The sequence below is a fragment of the Nymphalis io genome, chromosome 13 (genome assembly GCF_905147045.1).
Source record: "Nymphalis io chromosome 13, ilAglIoxx1.1, whole genome shotgun sequence".
In the NCBI taxonomy this organism is placed as follows: Eukaryota; Metazoa; Arthropoda; class Insecta; order Lepidoptera; family Nymphalidae; genus Nymphalis; species Nymphalis io.
This window is the reverse complement of record NC_065900.1, coordinates 11,559,875-11,576,179: the sequence shown is the minus strand read 5'-3', so window position 1 is coordinate 11,576,179 and position 16,305 is coordinate 11,559,875. Positions and strand designations below refer to the sequence as shown.

At 39.4% G+C, this 16,305-nt stretch overlaps 2 protein-coding genes and 1 non-coding gene across 3 annotated transcripts; 2 read left to right on the top strand and 1 right to left on the bottom strand.

Moving 5' to 3' along the window:
* Positions 1-246: 246 nt before the first annotated feature.
* On the bottom strand, positions 247-7,388 carry LOC126772730 (peroxisomal membrane protein 11C-like). Its single transcript, XM_050493264.1, has 4 exons — positions 7,158-7,388; positions 6,651-6,815; positions 5,802-5,989; positions 247-1,576 (listed from the first exon to the last, which is right to left on the bottom strand). Exons 1-4 carry the CDS (start codon positions 7,215-7,217, stop codon positions 1,303-1,305), a joined length of 687 nt encoding a protein of 228 aa, XP_050349221.1. The 5' UTR covers positions 7,218-7,388; the 3' UTR covers positions 247-1,302.
* Positions 7,389-7,642: 254 nt separating this feature from the next.
* On the top strand, positions 7,643-16,239 carry LOC126772671 (nonsense-mediated mRNA decay factor SMG8). Its single transcript, XM_050493121.1, has 13 exons — positions 7,643-7,842; positions 7,944-8,239; positions 8,650-8,871; positions 9,490-9,742; positions 10,445-10,585; positions 11,645-11,719; positions 11,890-12,047; positions 12,596-12,799; positions 13,559-13,785; positions 14,441-14,789; positions 14,878-15,082; positions 15,149-15,339; positions 16,054-16,239. Exons 1-13 carry the CDS (start codon positions 7,702-7,704, stop codon positions 16,070-16,072), a joined length of 2,481 nt encoding a protein of 826 aa, XP_050349078.1. The 5' UTR covers positions 7,643-7,701; the 3' UTR covers positions 16,073-16,239.
* On the top strand, positions 11,206-11,289 carry Trnal-cag (transfer RNA leucine (anticodon CAG)). Its single transcript has one exon. It is a non-coding gene; the product is annotated as a tRNA-Leu (tRNA).
* Positions 16,240-16,305: the final 66 nt, after the last annotated feature.

Here is a 16,305-nt window from a genome sequence, read left to right as displayed (position 1 = left end):
TCAAATATGTTAAGATGAAACCATAAACAATTTACTACTTTTTACTTATGTGACATATATCTAAAAATTAATATGAACCTATAACCATGAGTAATTCTCGAATATCGTTGAGTTATGTGGGTATGGTAATAAAATACATTTTTTTTTATAAAATATTTTATTTCGTTAAAAATAGTATATAAACATTTTTACACAACCTTCTTTGCAACAAACAATTTAATAAAATCCAATCAAAAATTCTATTAAAATATTAACAGAATGGTTTAGAAAAATTGTGAAATAGACAAAAACCGCAAGAAAGTACTAGTACAAGTATTGTTCAGTATGCCCTTAGAAGCTTTACAAAATATAAACAAGAGAAAATTATGTCACAAGTTATAAACACACTGTTTACAGTAACAAATTAAAAAAAACAGTCTGGAATAATAAATTACTGATGACATTAACTGAGAATATTTATTTGGTAATTATTGTACACTGACTGTTATATTGTCCTAGATCAACCATATAATGTTCAATAAAAAACCATATAAATACATATATATTTACAGACATTAAATACCTTTGTTGCCAGTGTAAGAACTTTTTATCAATCCATTGTTACCTTTAAGACCCTAAAGAACACCCATTCATTTTAATTTGTACTAGATTTCAGTAAAATCAACTACCCGTATAATTATTATTGATTTTATCAAAAAAATAAATAAAATAACAATACAGTAGTAAACTTTTTTGTCATTAAAAATTAAAATTAACCACAGATTAAAAACAATAAAGAAATGTCCAAGATTGTAATTACTATAATGAAATACAAATTAAAAACAGTAAAGTATTTTTACATAACACAAGATAAGTTCAGTTGTGTCAATCACTATTAATATTAACCAGAACATGATAAATATTTTTGTTTTTTTTTTTAAAGATTTAGGGAATAGTAGTCGATAGTCGACGTATTAGTGTTTCACGTTTTCAAAAGGTAAAGACGTACCACTTATCACTAGAATATCACTTGAAAATTGAATTTGTGTTATAAAATAAATATTCTTATATTTATTCATATTCAAAAGTGTCTAAAACTTTACATTGTATTTTTTGTCAAATATTATTTCTCAAAATAATTCAAGTCAGTCGTTAGTTTTTCTAAAAGGCAATACTTATGAGTAAAAAGAAAGTGTTCATTTAATTTTTTTATATAATAAGACAATTTATGTACATATTGTTCATTTTTTATATTATAACTAGCTTAGATTAATGTTGTAATACATTACAAATGTAATACATCATTAATTTTCTGAAAAAATATTACTTGAGAAGTCGTTTCCTAGCAAAATATAAACTTATGCCGATCACCGAAGAAAACGTTGCAATAGCCGATACTTTGGTTCCACCAATCTTTTCCCCCCACAGGCACCCGGATGGAAGACAGCTGACAGCGTGAGTGATATCTAAACACAGTTTCCCAGCAGTTATCGCTTGGATCATAAGCCTGGCGTCGAGATTCCTCCTCGCTTCACAAGCGTCATCGGCACTGAGACAATCCCTGCTCCACCAGACATGCCGCATTGACCGGAATGTTCTGGAAATATACATAATTATTGAGTTAACTTTTATTTATTTGTCTTTTGCGTTGTTGTTTCATTGTATTTACAACCCGGTCACAATACACTGTCTTCCGGTCTACTCGTATACGTATATTAAATGATTTTTTTTAATTAATTAATTTCGTTCACAAAACTGGATTTATGGTACATACATGAACACGATAAAAAAGAATAAAACAATGAATTGTATCCTACTAGACGCAAATACAGCAAGCAAAAATATTAAAATATCATTCGACGGTATGTGTTTGCGTTTCTCGCCGGAACTCAATCAAATAATTAAATTTTATATATATGTAGATTGTTAGATTCTTTATTTAAAAAATAAGTATATCGTTTTTTTAATTGTCCAGCATTTCGAATTAAGTAGTTAAACAAAGGACAATGTAGTATGTTTTAATTCGATGTACTCGAAATGACGTTATTCGTCATTTTTTGCGGAATACGGCTAGTTTTATTAAATGGGCCAGCTTGGCAATGACAGTGTTACTAACTTTTATTTTTATAATCTGTAAAGTAATTAATAAAATTGATGGAAAATAAATAACGCAATTTCAATAACAAATACAATATTATTTAAATCATTACATACACTCCAGCGAGATGCTGAGATAGTTTGACCGAAAGTTTTATAAAGCAAGCCAGAAGCCTACATTTGTAAAAGAGACAGAATGTTTCATAAAACACAATTTATAAGTTTTTTGTTTTTAGATTCGCATAAAAACTTACTAATTCGATTGATATGAAACTTTCGAGATTATCATTGTACTTAGAAGTTACGTAAACTGCAATTTCAACCAGTTTTTAGGACCGGTTTGAAGGTTTTGGGGAACAGAAGCAATGAAAAAGTACAGGTCTGAAACGATGTGTTTCAAACGTTTTGATATAATTAAACAATATAACAAAACGGACGGAGATATCTCTTAGCGCGAGACATGTTTAAGCAATGTTTCATGACAACCTACTGGTTATATTACTAATATTAAAAATGCGAAAGGTATGTGTATCACGAAATAGAACATTAGGTATTTTTTTAATTATTCAGAATACGCATTATTACATTTTTTTGAGCGAAGCGGTTGACTATCATTAAATAAAATAAATTATAAGACTTTATATTTAAAAAAAAAAAATCTTTTTTTTTTTGGAATTTTACAATGGACCTTGAACTGAACAAATGAACAAATAAAAAAAAAATAAGTATATCACGATTCACGAGATACTTAACTATCTGTGCGAAGTCAGAGCGTAAATGAAAAAAAAAATGTTCCAAACTTGTTTACATATTTAAATTTACACATTAATAAGCCAAAAATTTGATAAAAATAAAAAACGATATAAATGAAATTGCTAAAATATTATATAATTACAGTGTTAGCTGTTTAATATCAAATGGAATTTTAATTCGTTTCTCCGCGATAATTATCCATTTTAACATAAAATATATCGAGTGAAGGGGATTATTAAATGGTGGATCATTTAAACTATATATATGTTCATTTGTATATATATTTATAGTAAGGATAATTCAAAATTATCCCTTTAATTGAAAACAAGTCAAACCATAAACAATATATCCTGCTAATAATATAAACGCGAAAGTTTGACGTATGGATCTTCGTTAATACTGTTATGCAAAATCTACTAAGCGGATTTGATTAAAATTTTGGATAGATAGCTTAAACCATTTTTTTAAATGCTGGAATAACGCATTACGCGTCTCCCCCACAGGGACAATGGGGGGGGGGGGGGTAATTAGGGCTCGCCGGTGTCCAATACGCCGAGGCGCCCCGCATATCGGAATAATCTGCCGTCCTCCTCAGGGCCGTCTGAAATGAGACACGTGAGGCCCCCACCTCACGCATCCACGACCCCAGGGGTTACGCCCTATCTTTTAAGCTCCGGGCGTCGTGGCTGTGGGAGGGCCGGGACGACGCCGTCGTCGTCTCCGCCGAGCAGGATCGGCCCTTTCTCGTTTCCGCTCCGCCGTCTCCTTCTGGACCATGACGGTCTCACAGAAAGAGGCTACGGCCCTCCACGCCGATTCGCTGCGAAGCATCGCCGACACGATTGCTCGCAGGGACAGGTCTTGTCCGACTTCACGAACCAGGATCTCCCTCTCCGCACTCCACGCGGGCCACACCTCCAACGTATGCTGAGCGGTGTCCCGGTCCGCGTCACAGTGGTGACACATTGCCGTCGATTCGCGTCCGATCTTACACAGGTATTTTCCAAAACAACCGTGAACGGTCATTACCCGCGTAAGTCGGAAGGTAACTCGTCGCTTTCGTCTCATCCAAGCTTCGAAGGCTGGCAGGATCGCTCCAATGACGCGTTTGCGTGCGTACCGTTCTTCACAGAGACGGTCGCGCCACGTCACAAGAGCCCTCCGGTGTTCCTGCCGCTTCAACGCATCGAGCGCACTCGAAGTTGTTGCGCTTTCACTGTTCTGGCGGAGGATGCGGGTCTGATGGTAGACCCTCGCATCCATATTCGCCAGAATATTCAAGGGCGGAAAGCGCGCTAGGACGGTTGCCGCCTCGTAGGATATCGTGCGATATCGCCGCACTATGCGGATGGCCACTCTCCGCTGCGAACTTTGGATCTTAGTCCTGCAGCGGCGGACGCCCGATATACTGTGAGACCAAACGGGTGCCCCGTAGAGGGCCATCGATCGCACGACACCGGCATAGAGACGGCGAACTTCCTCCCTTGGTCCCCCAAGATTAGGCAGCGGTCTGTGCATGGCACCCGCTTCCTTCTCGATCCGGGGGGCTAGGCGTTTGAAGTGCTCTTCGAAGCCCCAGCGACCGTCCAGGGTGAGGCCCAGGTATTTCATGTACCTGGCCACTTGGACGTTTGAGTCAACAACACGGATGAGCGAGTCGGGCGGTTCCCTGCTCCTTGGCAGTTTATGGAACCATAGCGCCACCGTCTTATGGCACGCTATCCGAAGGCCCAACTCGCAGATCTTATCGACGACGATGTTCACCCCGAGCTCGGCGAGCTCTTTGGTTCTCTCAAAATTCTCCCCGGACGCCAGCACCAACGTATTATCTGCATAGCAGACGATGCTTGCGCATGCTACCGTGACGAGATAGCTTATAACCTGACTTAACACATAGGTAGTTTAACATATAGTGTGACATTTTCTTTTCCAATGTTCTTAGGTGCCTTTTGAAATTACAAGGGATAGCGCAATAGTCTGCATAACTTGGTTAGGGAATTGGATTTTCTAAGACGGGCAAGGGTTTAAAAAAAAACCATAATATTGCAAAAACTGATAGTGTCAATTATGATAGAATGAGTCAAATTCCGGAAAGTAATTTAATGTTAAATTTTGAACGCTAATTGGCGTCAAAAAATTATTTATCGTGTTTATTTTTTTTTTCATAATTATATTAAAATTAATAAAAAAAAAGCCGAGATGGCCCTGTGGTAAGAACGCGTGAATCTTAACCGATGATCGTGGGTTCAAACCCGGGCAAGCATCACTGAATTTCCATGTGCTTAATTTGTGATTATAATTCATCTCGTGCTTTACGGTGAAGGAAAACATCGTGAGGAAACCTGCATGTGTCTAATTTCACTGAAGTTCTGCCACATGTGAATTCTACCAACCCGCATTGGAGCAGCGTGGTGGAATAAGCTCCAAACCTTCTCCTCAAAAAGAGGAGAGGAGGCCTTTAGCCCAGCAGTGGGACATTCACAGGCTGTTACGGATATTAAAATTGATCTAAACAAGAAAAGTACAACATTTCGGTTTTCAAATTCAAATCTATATTTATACTGTTTGTATGTAACCATGAATTATGAGGTAATCAACTAAGTATTAGGAATCAAATAAAATTAGCTTTGTTAAAATGCTTAGTAAGTTTTTTTTTTATTTCCCTATAGTTAATAATCTCCACGAGAATATTATCACACACATTAATATGCTTACAAGTTAAACATATATAAAATTTTATATTTTAACTTCATCAGTTGTATGTACGGGTCAAATCTCTGTGACAATTGAATTTTGGCACTAACAAATATTATAAATGTGAAAGTGTTTGTCTGTTTATTTGTTTGTTACATCTTCACGTCTTAACTACTCAAGAGATGATCATGCATGCACATTTTCATTTATAATACTGTGTACAAATAGAATTTGATACATACACTAAATATTATTAATCAATTTAATCTTGTACTTACTGTATTAAAGATATGTAAAGACTTCCCGCCCACAGCGCTGTGCTCAATATTTCAAGTCTGTCTGCTGTAGCTGATGACAACTTGATAATGCCAACGTCATGGAGCCAGCAAGCTTTTTCAACTGGCAAAAAAGCCTGGTCCACTATATTGGCAAGGACCCCCAGAAGTGCTGCGATTTTTGAAGATTCCTATTAATTAACATTACAGGTAAAAACAAATACTTAAAAATTAATAAATTAAACTTTTCAGTGATGTGACAGCATCACCATCAGTCAGTCAGTTGTCCTATAGGGATATATATAGTCTACTTGGCCTATAGAGAAATCTCCTCCTGTATATATAATTAATATGCCTTGTTTATTATTATTTTTTTTAACATATGCTATAAATTTATTCATTTCTAAATGTATATTTAGCAGTGGGATTTTATTGTAGAATCAAATATCCTGCTCTAGGACAAATGTATTTATAAAAATGTTATGGTTACAAGTAAGCTTAAGTTATCATTTTGTTATTACAAAAGTTGGTGCCTGCTAAAGAATTGCAGTACAAATAAAGTGTTGTAGAAATAGATAAATATTTCTGTGAAAATGAAACTTTTTTTTTAAATTGTATTTTAATTGTGACAAATAAGTTTTTACTACAATAAGTGCTTAATTTAAATATTAAACAGAGATAATGAGAATGTCAATAATTAAAGATATAAAGTATATCATGATAACATATTTTTTTTTATCTTTATCGTATTAATAATATAATTGACAGTGTAAATTGATAAAATAACTTGATTTGATGTAATAATGAGATTATAAGTAAAAAAGTTGACATTAAAATAATGATTTCACTTACATGTTTTCCTAAGCCATAATTATATGTGTGTCTGATCATCGGAATGTCATCAAACAGTCTAAGCATCATCCTTGCATTGGAAAGTCGTGAACCAGCAACCTGCCATGACTTCTCACCTTGTACACAACCATACAACTTGCAAGCATAGCATGCCAGACGGACAACCTTTAATTATTACATTATATTATGAGATAGTATAGATATAGTAGTAACTTAGAGTTAGTAAATACACTGATAATTTATTTTAGGATATGGGATTTTATTGCATAATTATATGAGATGTAAGTCAGTTATATTAAAAGATCTGAACATTATCGTACATATTTTCATTAAGAAGTATATACAAAATTATATAAAATATTATTAAAATTAAAACGAAAATGTTCACCACATTTTCTCGCCTTATAATTTATTAGGAAATTTTGATATCATAGCAACAGGTTATTGACTGGTATTTCCAGTACAATGCTTTTTGTATGAAGGCAGTAATATTTCCGCATAGTTTACCTTGTCGCGTCCGTTATAACTATCTAATAGTTCGTAAATATCATCCATTACCGAGGACATTGAGTATACACAAACGAATACTGTAACTTTAATTCACTGATAACTTATCTAGCAGCTCTAGAGCTCCAGAACGTGTGTATTAGCTAACTTTTATTTGATAACTGCTACATTTCCCCATTCTCTATACCAATCTCGCAAACCTTGATTTCGAAAGGTTAGTCAATTCACAGCTGAGCGGTGATCTAAAACGTCAGATCACAATAAAATTGTCACACTGTAACAATGTGGGTGCTACGTTACAAAAAATAAAAATCAATGATTTAATTATATACTAAAAATAATATTTAATGAGTAATACAGAATTTGTTTTAATTAATATCGTTAAAGATAAATATCTTATTTAAAAAGTATTGTTTTTCCTGATAAAAAACGCATTTTTGTTTAAAAATCAAAGATATTTTGACGTTGTTACAATGTCATCATAAGTCATAACATTGGCGATTGAAAAGAAAATATTTGAAATAGTTTTTTGATATGCCACAAAATGACTAAAGTATTTTCGATTAATAATATTCCTGAGTTTTCTCAAAAAGAGCGTATTGTAGTTGTTGGCATAATTGGAAAATCACCTTACCGGTACCCCAACAAAACTACTCCGCTAATACCGACTGTACAATGTGAAGAAGTTAGTAATTACTTGTTAGCATATAGAAATATACTTATTATTATTTATTAGAATATAAAAATAGCTTGTAGACACACAATAAAAAAATATTTTAATTTTAGAATGGTATAGAATGTCACTGGGATGAAAGAAAAAGCATTCTCTATCTTCATGCAGTCACATATTTGGATACCAAGCGACTAATTACATTAGCTGACAAACTAGATGAGAATTCATATAGTACAGTAAAAGATGCAGATGCAGCAGACTGGTTGGTTGCATCAGGAGAGTTGGCGATAGAATCATGCAAAGCTTTAGCGCTGATCTTCCATCTCTGTCACATAGTAGTGTTGTCATCGCCAACAGCAGTATTTGATCTCGGCTACCTGCAGTTGTTTAAAGCCATTGATGCATACAGGTATGTAAAAATAGTTTTTTTTAATAGCACACTTAGATGGACAGGCAACAATCTCGATGGTATGTGGTCACTGCTGTCCATCGACATTGGCGCTAAGAACTAATCATCCCTTACATCGCCAATATGCCCCCAATCTTGGGAACTAAGACTGTGATTATGTCAGTAGAATATGTTATGAGTTAGCTATAAACTCTGCCATGAAGCTATAAGTTGATTTGTACTTTCACAGTTCCAACTATTTGTGCCATTTCAACTAAAATGAAGTAGGAATTCCTTTCAATGGTTACCCAAATGGCAAATAAATATATGCGCTCTAGGCTTCTTGGAAAATGTGTAAATCCACCACTGTTGTTTGTTGATTAGATATTTTGATATTAACCTGCAATTAAATTATTTGTTATTCTTTACAGAGTAGAACTTGCAACCCAAACTGCAGAGGTATTGCAATCTTCAGATGCGGGAGGTGCTTGGGAGACACATGGCCGTCCTTGTTGTCCTCGGCTACTCTTCCATTTCCGTCGTGCCCCTACACCGTTAAGGAAAGCACCAGCTGCACTTAAGAGACTAGAGCACGCTGTGGAAGACCAGATCTACTTTATTTTGCGAAAAGCAAGGATTATCACTAATGTTTGGTAAGAATATTATATTTTTTTAAATTTTATTGCATTCCAAAATTACGGGCTTAATAATAAAGGCTTAGCAAAAGCTCATTTTTGGGTGTAGGAGCACTTTTTATAAAGACCTGAAGATTAACAAAATCAGATGTAAAGTCTGCTTACAATTTTTATATACCAATATTCATGATGATCGTTTGAATGGTATAGATGTTGATGCGGCTAATTAAATAAAGTATATAAATAATAATAATAATATAATATAAGTGTAATATTATTAACCATTACTTACATCGCCAATGTGTCACCTATGTTTGGATCTAAGATGTTATGTCCCTTGAGTTTGTAGTTACACTGGCTCCTCAATCACCCTTCAAGCTGAAGTGCGTCATTACTTAGTGTTGCTTTTAGCGTTAAAATATCTAATGAGTGGGTGGTACTTACCCAGAGGGGTTTGCACAAAGTCTTAGCATCTAGTAAATTTTGACATGCTTAGATTACGTGACATATTTTTTTAGGACATGTGACGCATGCTGCATGTAAAAAATCGCTCCAAAGATTGTCTGCCAATTGCAAACTTACTTGCTACTTACCTTACTGTATTTACTTTTAATTCTGTACTTATTATTTTTTCAGTGCTAAATCATTATTCGCTATCCCTAAAAATGAAGAGTTTGTACACATAAGTGCCGACAGCGATAGGGACTCAGCCCGCGACGTCAGCTCTCTCATCCGCGGGCTCGTGCAGTTGTGCGCTGGGACGGAGTCCGAGGGACCACCGCAGAGGAGCTCCTTCAGGCAATTTTTGCAAAGCCACTTGGACTTGGCTTTCGGTGAGGGCTTCGATGATAATGTCGGCAAGTATGCCATGAGCACATCATTCTTTGAGGTGAGATTTATATTAATTTAGCAATTATATAAGTTGCCCGTTCGCACTTCGCACGGACACAGTAAAGATATTATCTAGAGAGATATTTTTAAACAATTGAAATATAAACAATGGTCAGCTGATCTTTTCGCCCCTACAGTTTTTTTTTTTTTTTATAGAATAGGAAGGCGGACGAGCATATGGGCCACCTGATGGTAAGTGGTCACCAACGCTCTTAGACATTGGCATTGTGAGAAATGTCAACCATCGCTTACATATCCAATGCGCCACCAACCTTGGGAACTAAGATTTTATGTCCCTTATGCCTGTAATTACACTGGCTCACTCACCCTTCAAACCGGAACACAACAATATCAAGTATTGCTGTTTTGCGGTAGAATATCTGATGAGTGGGTGGTACCTACCCAGACGAGCTTGCACAAAGCTCTACCACCAGTGAAGAAGTGAAGGGTTAAAGTATCGTACTGCACGCCTGCGTAGTTTTTCACGCATTTAATTGAATATTTCGTAATATTTTGATTGCACACCTCGGGAATGAAACGATCGCCTCCTGGTTATTTCAAATTAAATATATATATATATATATATATATATATATATATATATATATATATATATATATATATTATTCTGCTATTATTGTATATTACTTGTAATCGTAAAGGATGGCATAAAAAAAAAGCCCCGTGCCCCCCCCCCCAGCTGCCGAGCGCGGCGTCGTGGCGCGCGGCGGCGCGGGCGCTGTGGCCGCAGTACGCGCGCGCGCCGCCCGCCGACGAGCCCGGCGCGCTGTTCGACGCGCTCGCCACGGACGTGCGGTTCTCGCAGGCGAGGTGCGCTAAGGTCTGTGCCGTTCTATTTCGCCAAACTTTCAAGCATCCTAAAATTATTATTCCATTTTTTTTTATATTCGCTGGGAGGGCAAATGACTCTACTCCACCTGATGGTAAGTGGTAGTAGAGTCCAAACGCGACGACGGCCAGTACAGACGGGAAAAACGTTCTGCACTAGCCGCCTACGCCCTGCCGGCCCGCAAGATGCCTCTTCACGCCTCGTTTGAAGGAACCCTGGTTGTAAGAGGAGGGGAACACGTGAGCTGGTAAAGAATTCCATTTTTTGGAAGTGCGACTAAGAAAGGAGTTGCCAAATTTCTTTGTTCGAGATGGAATAGATGTCACAGTTAGGCGGTGACATCGAGAACCAGCTCGCGTGGACTTAAGAAGGAAGGGGGAAGCAGGAATTATATTATTATATTATATAATTATATTTCGGTTTATTTTACTTAAAAACATGTTTGTCGTCATAAAACTTGACATTGTTGTTTTACAAAACCTACAATTTAACACAACAAGTAACAACAACAACGTAGCAACAAGTATAAAATAGGAAGTCAATAATAAATAATAATTTGAAGATTCAATAAATTTAGAAATCCGGACGCTTGTTTCATCGTTGCTTCCATCGTCAGGATGGCCGAGCGGTCTAAGGCGCTGCGTTCAGGTCGCAGTCCACTTCTGTGGGCGTGGGTTCGAATCCCACTTCTGACATCTGCTTTTAGTATTTTCTTTTATTATTTGATTATTGAATAAATTATTTGCATTATTATAGATGATGATTGTTGTCATCGATTAACGTTTTTATTTAAAAACTACACACAACAAAATGTGGGGAAAATTGTTTAAGTAACTCACATCACTAAAATTAACTTAAATTTTATATGCAATATAAAATAGATGTATTATTTTATTAAATTAAGTATTTTAAAGGAGTTTTGGTAAACTTAATATACATCTTTTAATGAAAAAATAGATATAGAAAGTTGACAAATATATTATTTTCTAATGTATTGCTGTTTGTGAGCATATATGTATGTATAATGAATAAATCAAATTTACTTTATAGGTGTTGCCAATCGCACAAGCGTCGTACGCCGAGGGCCTCCCGCCTCACTACTCTAGTCAACATCACGCTCACAAGGTAATCGTTTTTTTTTTCAAATTTAATAGTTATAATACAGCTAGAACAATGTCTGCGATTACAGTCTACCACTCATAAAATCCTACCACGTTCCGTTTCAATCGATTACTAAAACATGTAACGATCGCAATCGGAAGCGAGCAGCACGTGTAAGAGTCCTTCGCCGGCAGGTGGGCGTGGCGCTGGGCGTGGTGCAGGCGATGGCGCGCGGGCCGCTGGCGGGCGGCGCGCGGGCGCGGCTGCGCGCGGCGTGCGGCGCCGTGTGGCGCGCGCGCCGCCTGTGCGAGGCGCCGTCGCTCACCGCGCACCCCTGCATACACCCGCAGCAGTCAGTGCGCCCTCCTACCGCTTCCGACGCCTCCGAGTGTTTTTTTGTCTTTATTTTCACAAGTTGTCGCTCGCGGTGTCGCCTTCGTCTGTTGGGGGCATAGGATACGAGATGATCCGTTCAGTACTTAAGACACAGTACGAAAGCGTAGCATACAGTCTCGATTTCGCATTTTTAATATTAGCCAAGATTAATTTCAGCAAACGTGAGTCAAAAAAAAAACGTTATTACATTTTACATATTTTAATAAGTCGACAAACTGATATATAGATTTTTATATGTAGACTTATATTTTGTAACAAATTTATATAAACCAAATTTAACGAAAATTAAATTTGGTTTATACTAGCCTGTTTAATGAGCACGCCTGTTTGTCAGACTGTGTGTTTATAGTTACAGCTCCGCCCCTTAGTGACATTTAAAAAAATGATAAGTACTAGTAACTTGTTGGACAAAATAGTAAACTCGTCGCGTTGCGTCCGCCGGCTCGTCTCAGAGCCGTCTGAGGTGGAGCCGTGCGGCGGTCGAGTGTGGCGTTGTGTGTGCAGCGACAGCTCGAAGGAGCACTCGTCGGGCGTGCGGTACGTGAGCGCGTGCAACTGCGGCCGCAGCAAGTGCTCGCGGGACGACCCGTACACCGTGAAGAAGGCCAACTACACCTTCTACTCGTACGCCGCCGACGAGTGCGGCGTCTGCAACACGCTGCAGACCATCGACTTCCCCGTCTTCCAGCCTTCCACCCCGAGCTTTAGGTGAGAATTTTGCGTCATGTTCTATTGGAGCCGTAGGACATACTATATGATTTAATACAAAAGCAAAATTATATATAAAATCGAGGTAAATATCTTTTTTTTTTATAGAATAGGAAGGTGGACGAGCATATGGGCCACCTGATGGTAAGTGGTCACCAAACGCCCTTAGACATTGGCATTGTAAGAAATGTCAACCATCGCTTATAGCCAATGGGCCACCAACCTTGGGAACTAAGATTTTATGTCCCTTGTGCCTGTAATTACACTGGCTCACTCACCCTTCAAACCGGAACACAACAATATCAAGTATTGCTGTTTTGCGTTAGAATATCTGATGAGTGGGTGGTACCTACCCAGACGATCTTGCACAAAGCCCTACCACCAGTAAGTGTCTAAATGATATTGCCCTCGATTCTTTATACATGACCGAATTTACATGAATAACAAGGTACAATGTTATCACGTAAACGTTCCTCTGTTCGGAAAAGACCTCATCTCCAGTTTGGGAGACATTTCCCCATCCCAGGGTTTTGTACATATATGATGTAACAGAATGTCATCTGACAAGACATTTTCTGCAATGTCCTCGTGGTGTTTCCCTTCACCGTCCGGCATAAGATCAATTATAGAAACAAGTGGAGCACGTGAAAGCTGCATTAGCCACATACCCGCGTATCTTGACCCATGCTTGGTCCGCGTGTCCAATGGGGATACACACTGTTAAATGTTAGCTGCATATATGTATTTACATAAATCTAGGGCCGCATCCGTGAAGGGCGAGCCGGAGGAAGCGGCGGAGTACTCGGAGAGCAGAGAGGTGGTGGACGAGGAGTCGGCGGGGCTGACGTCGCCGCAGTCGGCGCGCGGCTCGTGGACGGCGCCCGACGAGCTGTCGCCGGGCTCGGAGCGCGACGACGACGACGACGAGTCGCCCGCCTGCGTCGACGGGCTGCACGTCGTCACCGTGCAAGGCGACAGCGCGCCCGGTGAGTTTTTTTTATAGAATAGGAAGGCAGACGAGCATATGGGACACCTAATGGTAAGTGGTCACCAACGCCCATAGACATTGGCATTGTAAGAAATGTTAACCATCGCTTACATCACCAATACACCACCAACCTTGGGAACTAAGATATTATGTCCCTTGTGCCTGTAATTACACTGGCTCACTCACCCTTCAAACCGGAACACAACAATACCAAGTACTGCTGTTTTGCGGTAGAATATCTGATGAGTGGGTGGTACCTACCCACGAGCTTGCACAAAGCCCTACCAGTATAGAGTAAATTGTAGTCTTTTTAGGGCAAGGTACTTAATCGGTAATTTTCAGATCAGTCACCGAACATTTTCAGTTAGCGCGAAATCTTTAATAAATAATAACAAAAAAGATTGACCTTCTCAAAGTACGACTCTTGATAAGTGTATTCCTTGGAGTAAATAAATAACGATTCAAAATTGCTTGTAAAAGTATTGTTGAACTTGAATAAAGTATATTGTCAAAAGCTTTATGGGTAATTTAAAGGCTTTATGGGCATTATAGGCTTTATGAAAATCTGCGTATAGCGCATGTATTTTATTAGTAGCGTCAACTAATCCAGTGATATAGGAAATCTAATACAAAGTCAATTCGCCAAAATTCAGAAAAAGTGATTAGCCGTCAGCCGTCCACGACGGAATACCTGCCGGGCATGCTGCACACCGGCAGCCCGGCCGCGCTGCTGCCCGCCTTCCCCAGCTGGGCGCTCGTGTGTCTGGGCGCGTCCTCGCTATACTCGCACAACGCCGGCCTGCCCGAGCACCTGCAGCCCGGCTTCCTGCCGCACACCAACTACCTGCTGCCCTGGGACTGCGCCGTGCGCCTCGACGCCTGGCGCCCCCCGCGCCCGCGCCGCCCCCCGCACGCGCACCCCCCGCACGCGCAGCACACGGCGCCGCCGCTCACCGTAAAGATCTTCATCGGCTTCGAGTACGAGTGCCCGAGGGGACACAGGTGACTTATCATCGACCACCGACATCACGAACGCAACGAAACGCTCGAAGAGTTCCGATCTAGATCGCTGTCGCTCGTGTGCCCGTAGATTCATGATGTCGTCCCCGGACACGGTGGTGAACGGCGGAGGGGGCGCGTGGGGTCGCGAGGCGAGCCAGGCGGGCGCCCGGCTGGCCAACAGCACCATGCCGCTGTACGCCTCCTGCCTGTGTCGCGCGCACGTGGTGGCACAACTCATGAGGCTGCACGTCGTCACGCCGAAGGCGCCCGTGCACGTCACGCTGGACCCCAAGGTACCCTCGTCGTCTCCGAGCGCGCGGATGGATCGAAAGGACGAGTAAGAGGTGCCGCTCCCCCAGGTGCAGCCGGCGGCGGGCGGGCCGGTGTTCGTGCCGGCGGCGGGCGCGGCGGCGGCGCGGCTGAGCGCGTCGGCGTACTGGGTGCTGCGCCTGCCGTACGTGTACGCGGACGAGCGCGGGCCGGCGCCGCGCCCGCGCGTCCCCGCGCACGCGCCCGGCGCGCTGCTGGCGCCGCTGTTCGGCCTGCAGGAGTAATGACTCACTTACGATTCAAATCTATGTCTATGTGTTCGGAGCCTCCGTTACCTTCGACCCCATCAAACGTTGCTACTGAAAACACTGGTATATGTAAATTTACACGTAATTTTTATTTAAGAGCGCCGAAATAAAGAACATATAAATGTTAGGTCCGAACTCGATTAGGCACCACTGAATTTTCATTCGTCTCGTGCGTGACAGTGAAGGAAAACATCGCATGTGTCGGATGAAAGTCTACCACCTGTATATAACCGATCTTCAATGGAACAGCGTGGTGGAAAAAGCTCCAAATTTTCTCTCGAGGAGAGGCCTTAGCCCAGCCAGGATATTAATAGGCATATTGGGATACGTTGTTTATCTTAATAAACAATTTTTTTACTTCAAAAATTATAACATGACTGCCCTAAATGAATAAATTAAAGTCATTAGAGTCGGTGTCACTCGCGATGATGTAGGAATTCTAATGATAGCTCATACATCCAAATCTGTACAGGCATTCGAACGATTGAGTAAAGAACATACATACACATGAATCCTGAAAACATTAAACTTCTTTTTTGGGCAGTTCTGTAAAAATTTTACTCACATAGTAATTTTATATGCCAGGCAATTTTTTTTTTAGTTCATATTTGGTGGGAAAGCATTTGCCTTGATTTTTACTGACTTGATTTTTTTTAAAAAGTTCTAATATTTTGAAATATTTTCAGGGCTAAGGAAGCAATTTGAAAGCAGCTCAAAAATAATCTTCGTTGGATTTAAGATATCAACAATGATAATAATTATGAAGACCTTGTCAATATATTATTTAATAAGACATTAACTAACGTTATACTACTTGTTTTAAGTTTTGTTAAATAAATATATATAAAAAAAAACACTTAATTTACATGAAAGTATATTTTATTTAATAAATTTGTTCCAAGATTTATTTTAGCGCCTAACTAGAAGACTCTGCGTTA

Excerpts from the sequence above, each read along its gene's own strand:
- LOC126772730 (XM_050493264.1), bottom strand. The coding sequence starts at position 7,217 with ATGTCCTCGGTAATGGATGATATTTACGAACTATTAGATAGTTATAAC. Across the intron at positions 6,816-7,157 it reads GTTATAACGGACGCGACAAG|GTTGTCCGTCTGGCATGCTA; the intron begins GTAAACTATGCG and ends TAATAATTAAAG. Across the intron at positions 5,990-6,650 it reads ATTATGGCTTAGGAAAACAT|GAATCTTCAAAAATCGCAGC; the intron begins GTAAGTGAAATC and ends GTTAATTAATAG.
- LOC126772671 (XM_050493121.1), top strand. The coding sequence starts at position 7,702 with ATGACTAAAGTATTTTCGATTAATAATATTCCTGAGTTTTCTCAAAAA. Across the intron at positions 7,843-7,943 it reads CGACTGTACAATGTGAAGAA|AATGGTATAGAATGTCACTG; the intron begins GTTAGTAATTAC and ends TTTTAATTTTAG. Across the intron at positions 8,240-8,649 it reads AAAGCCATTGATGCATACAG|AGTAGAACTTGCAACCCAAA; the intron begins GTATGTAAAAAT and ends TATTCTTTACAG.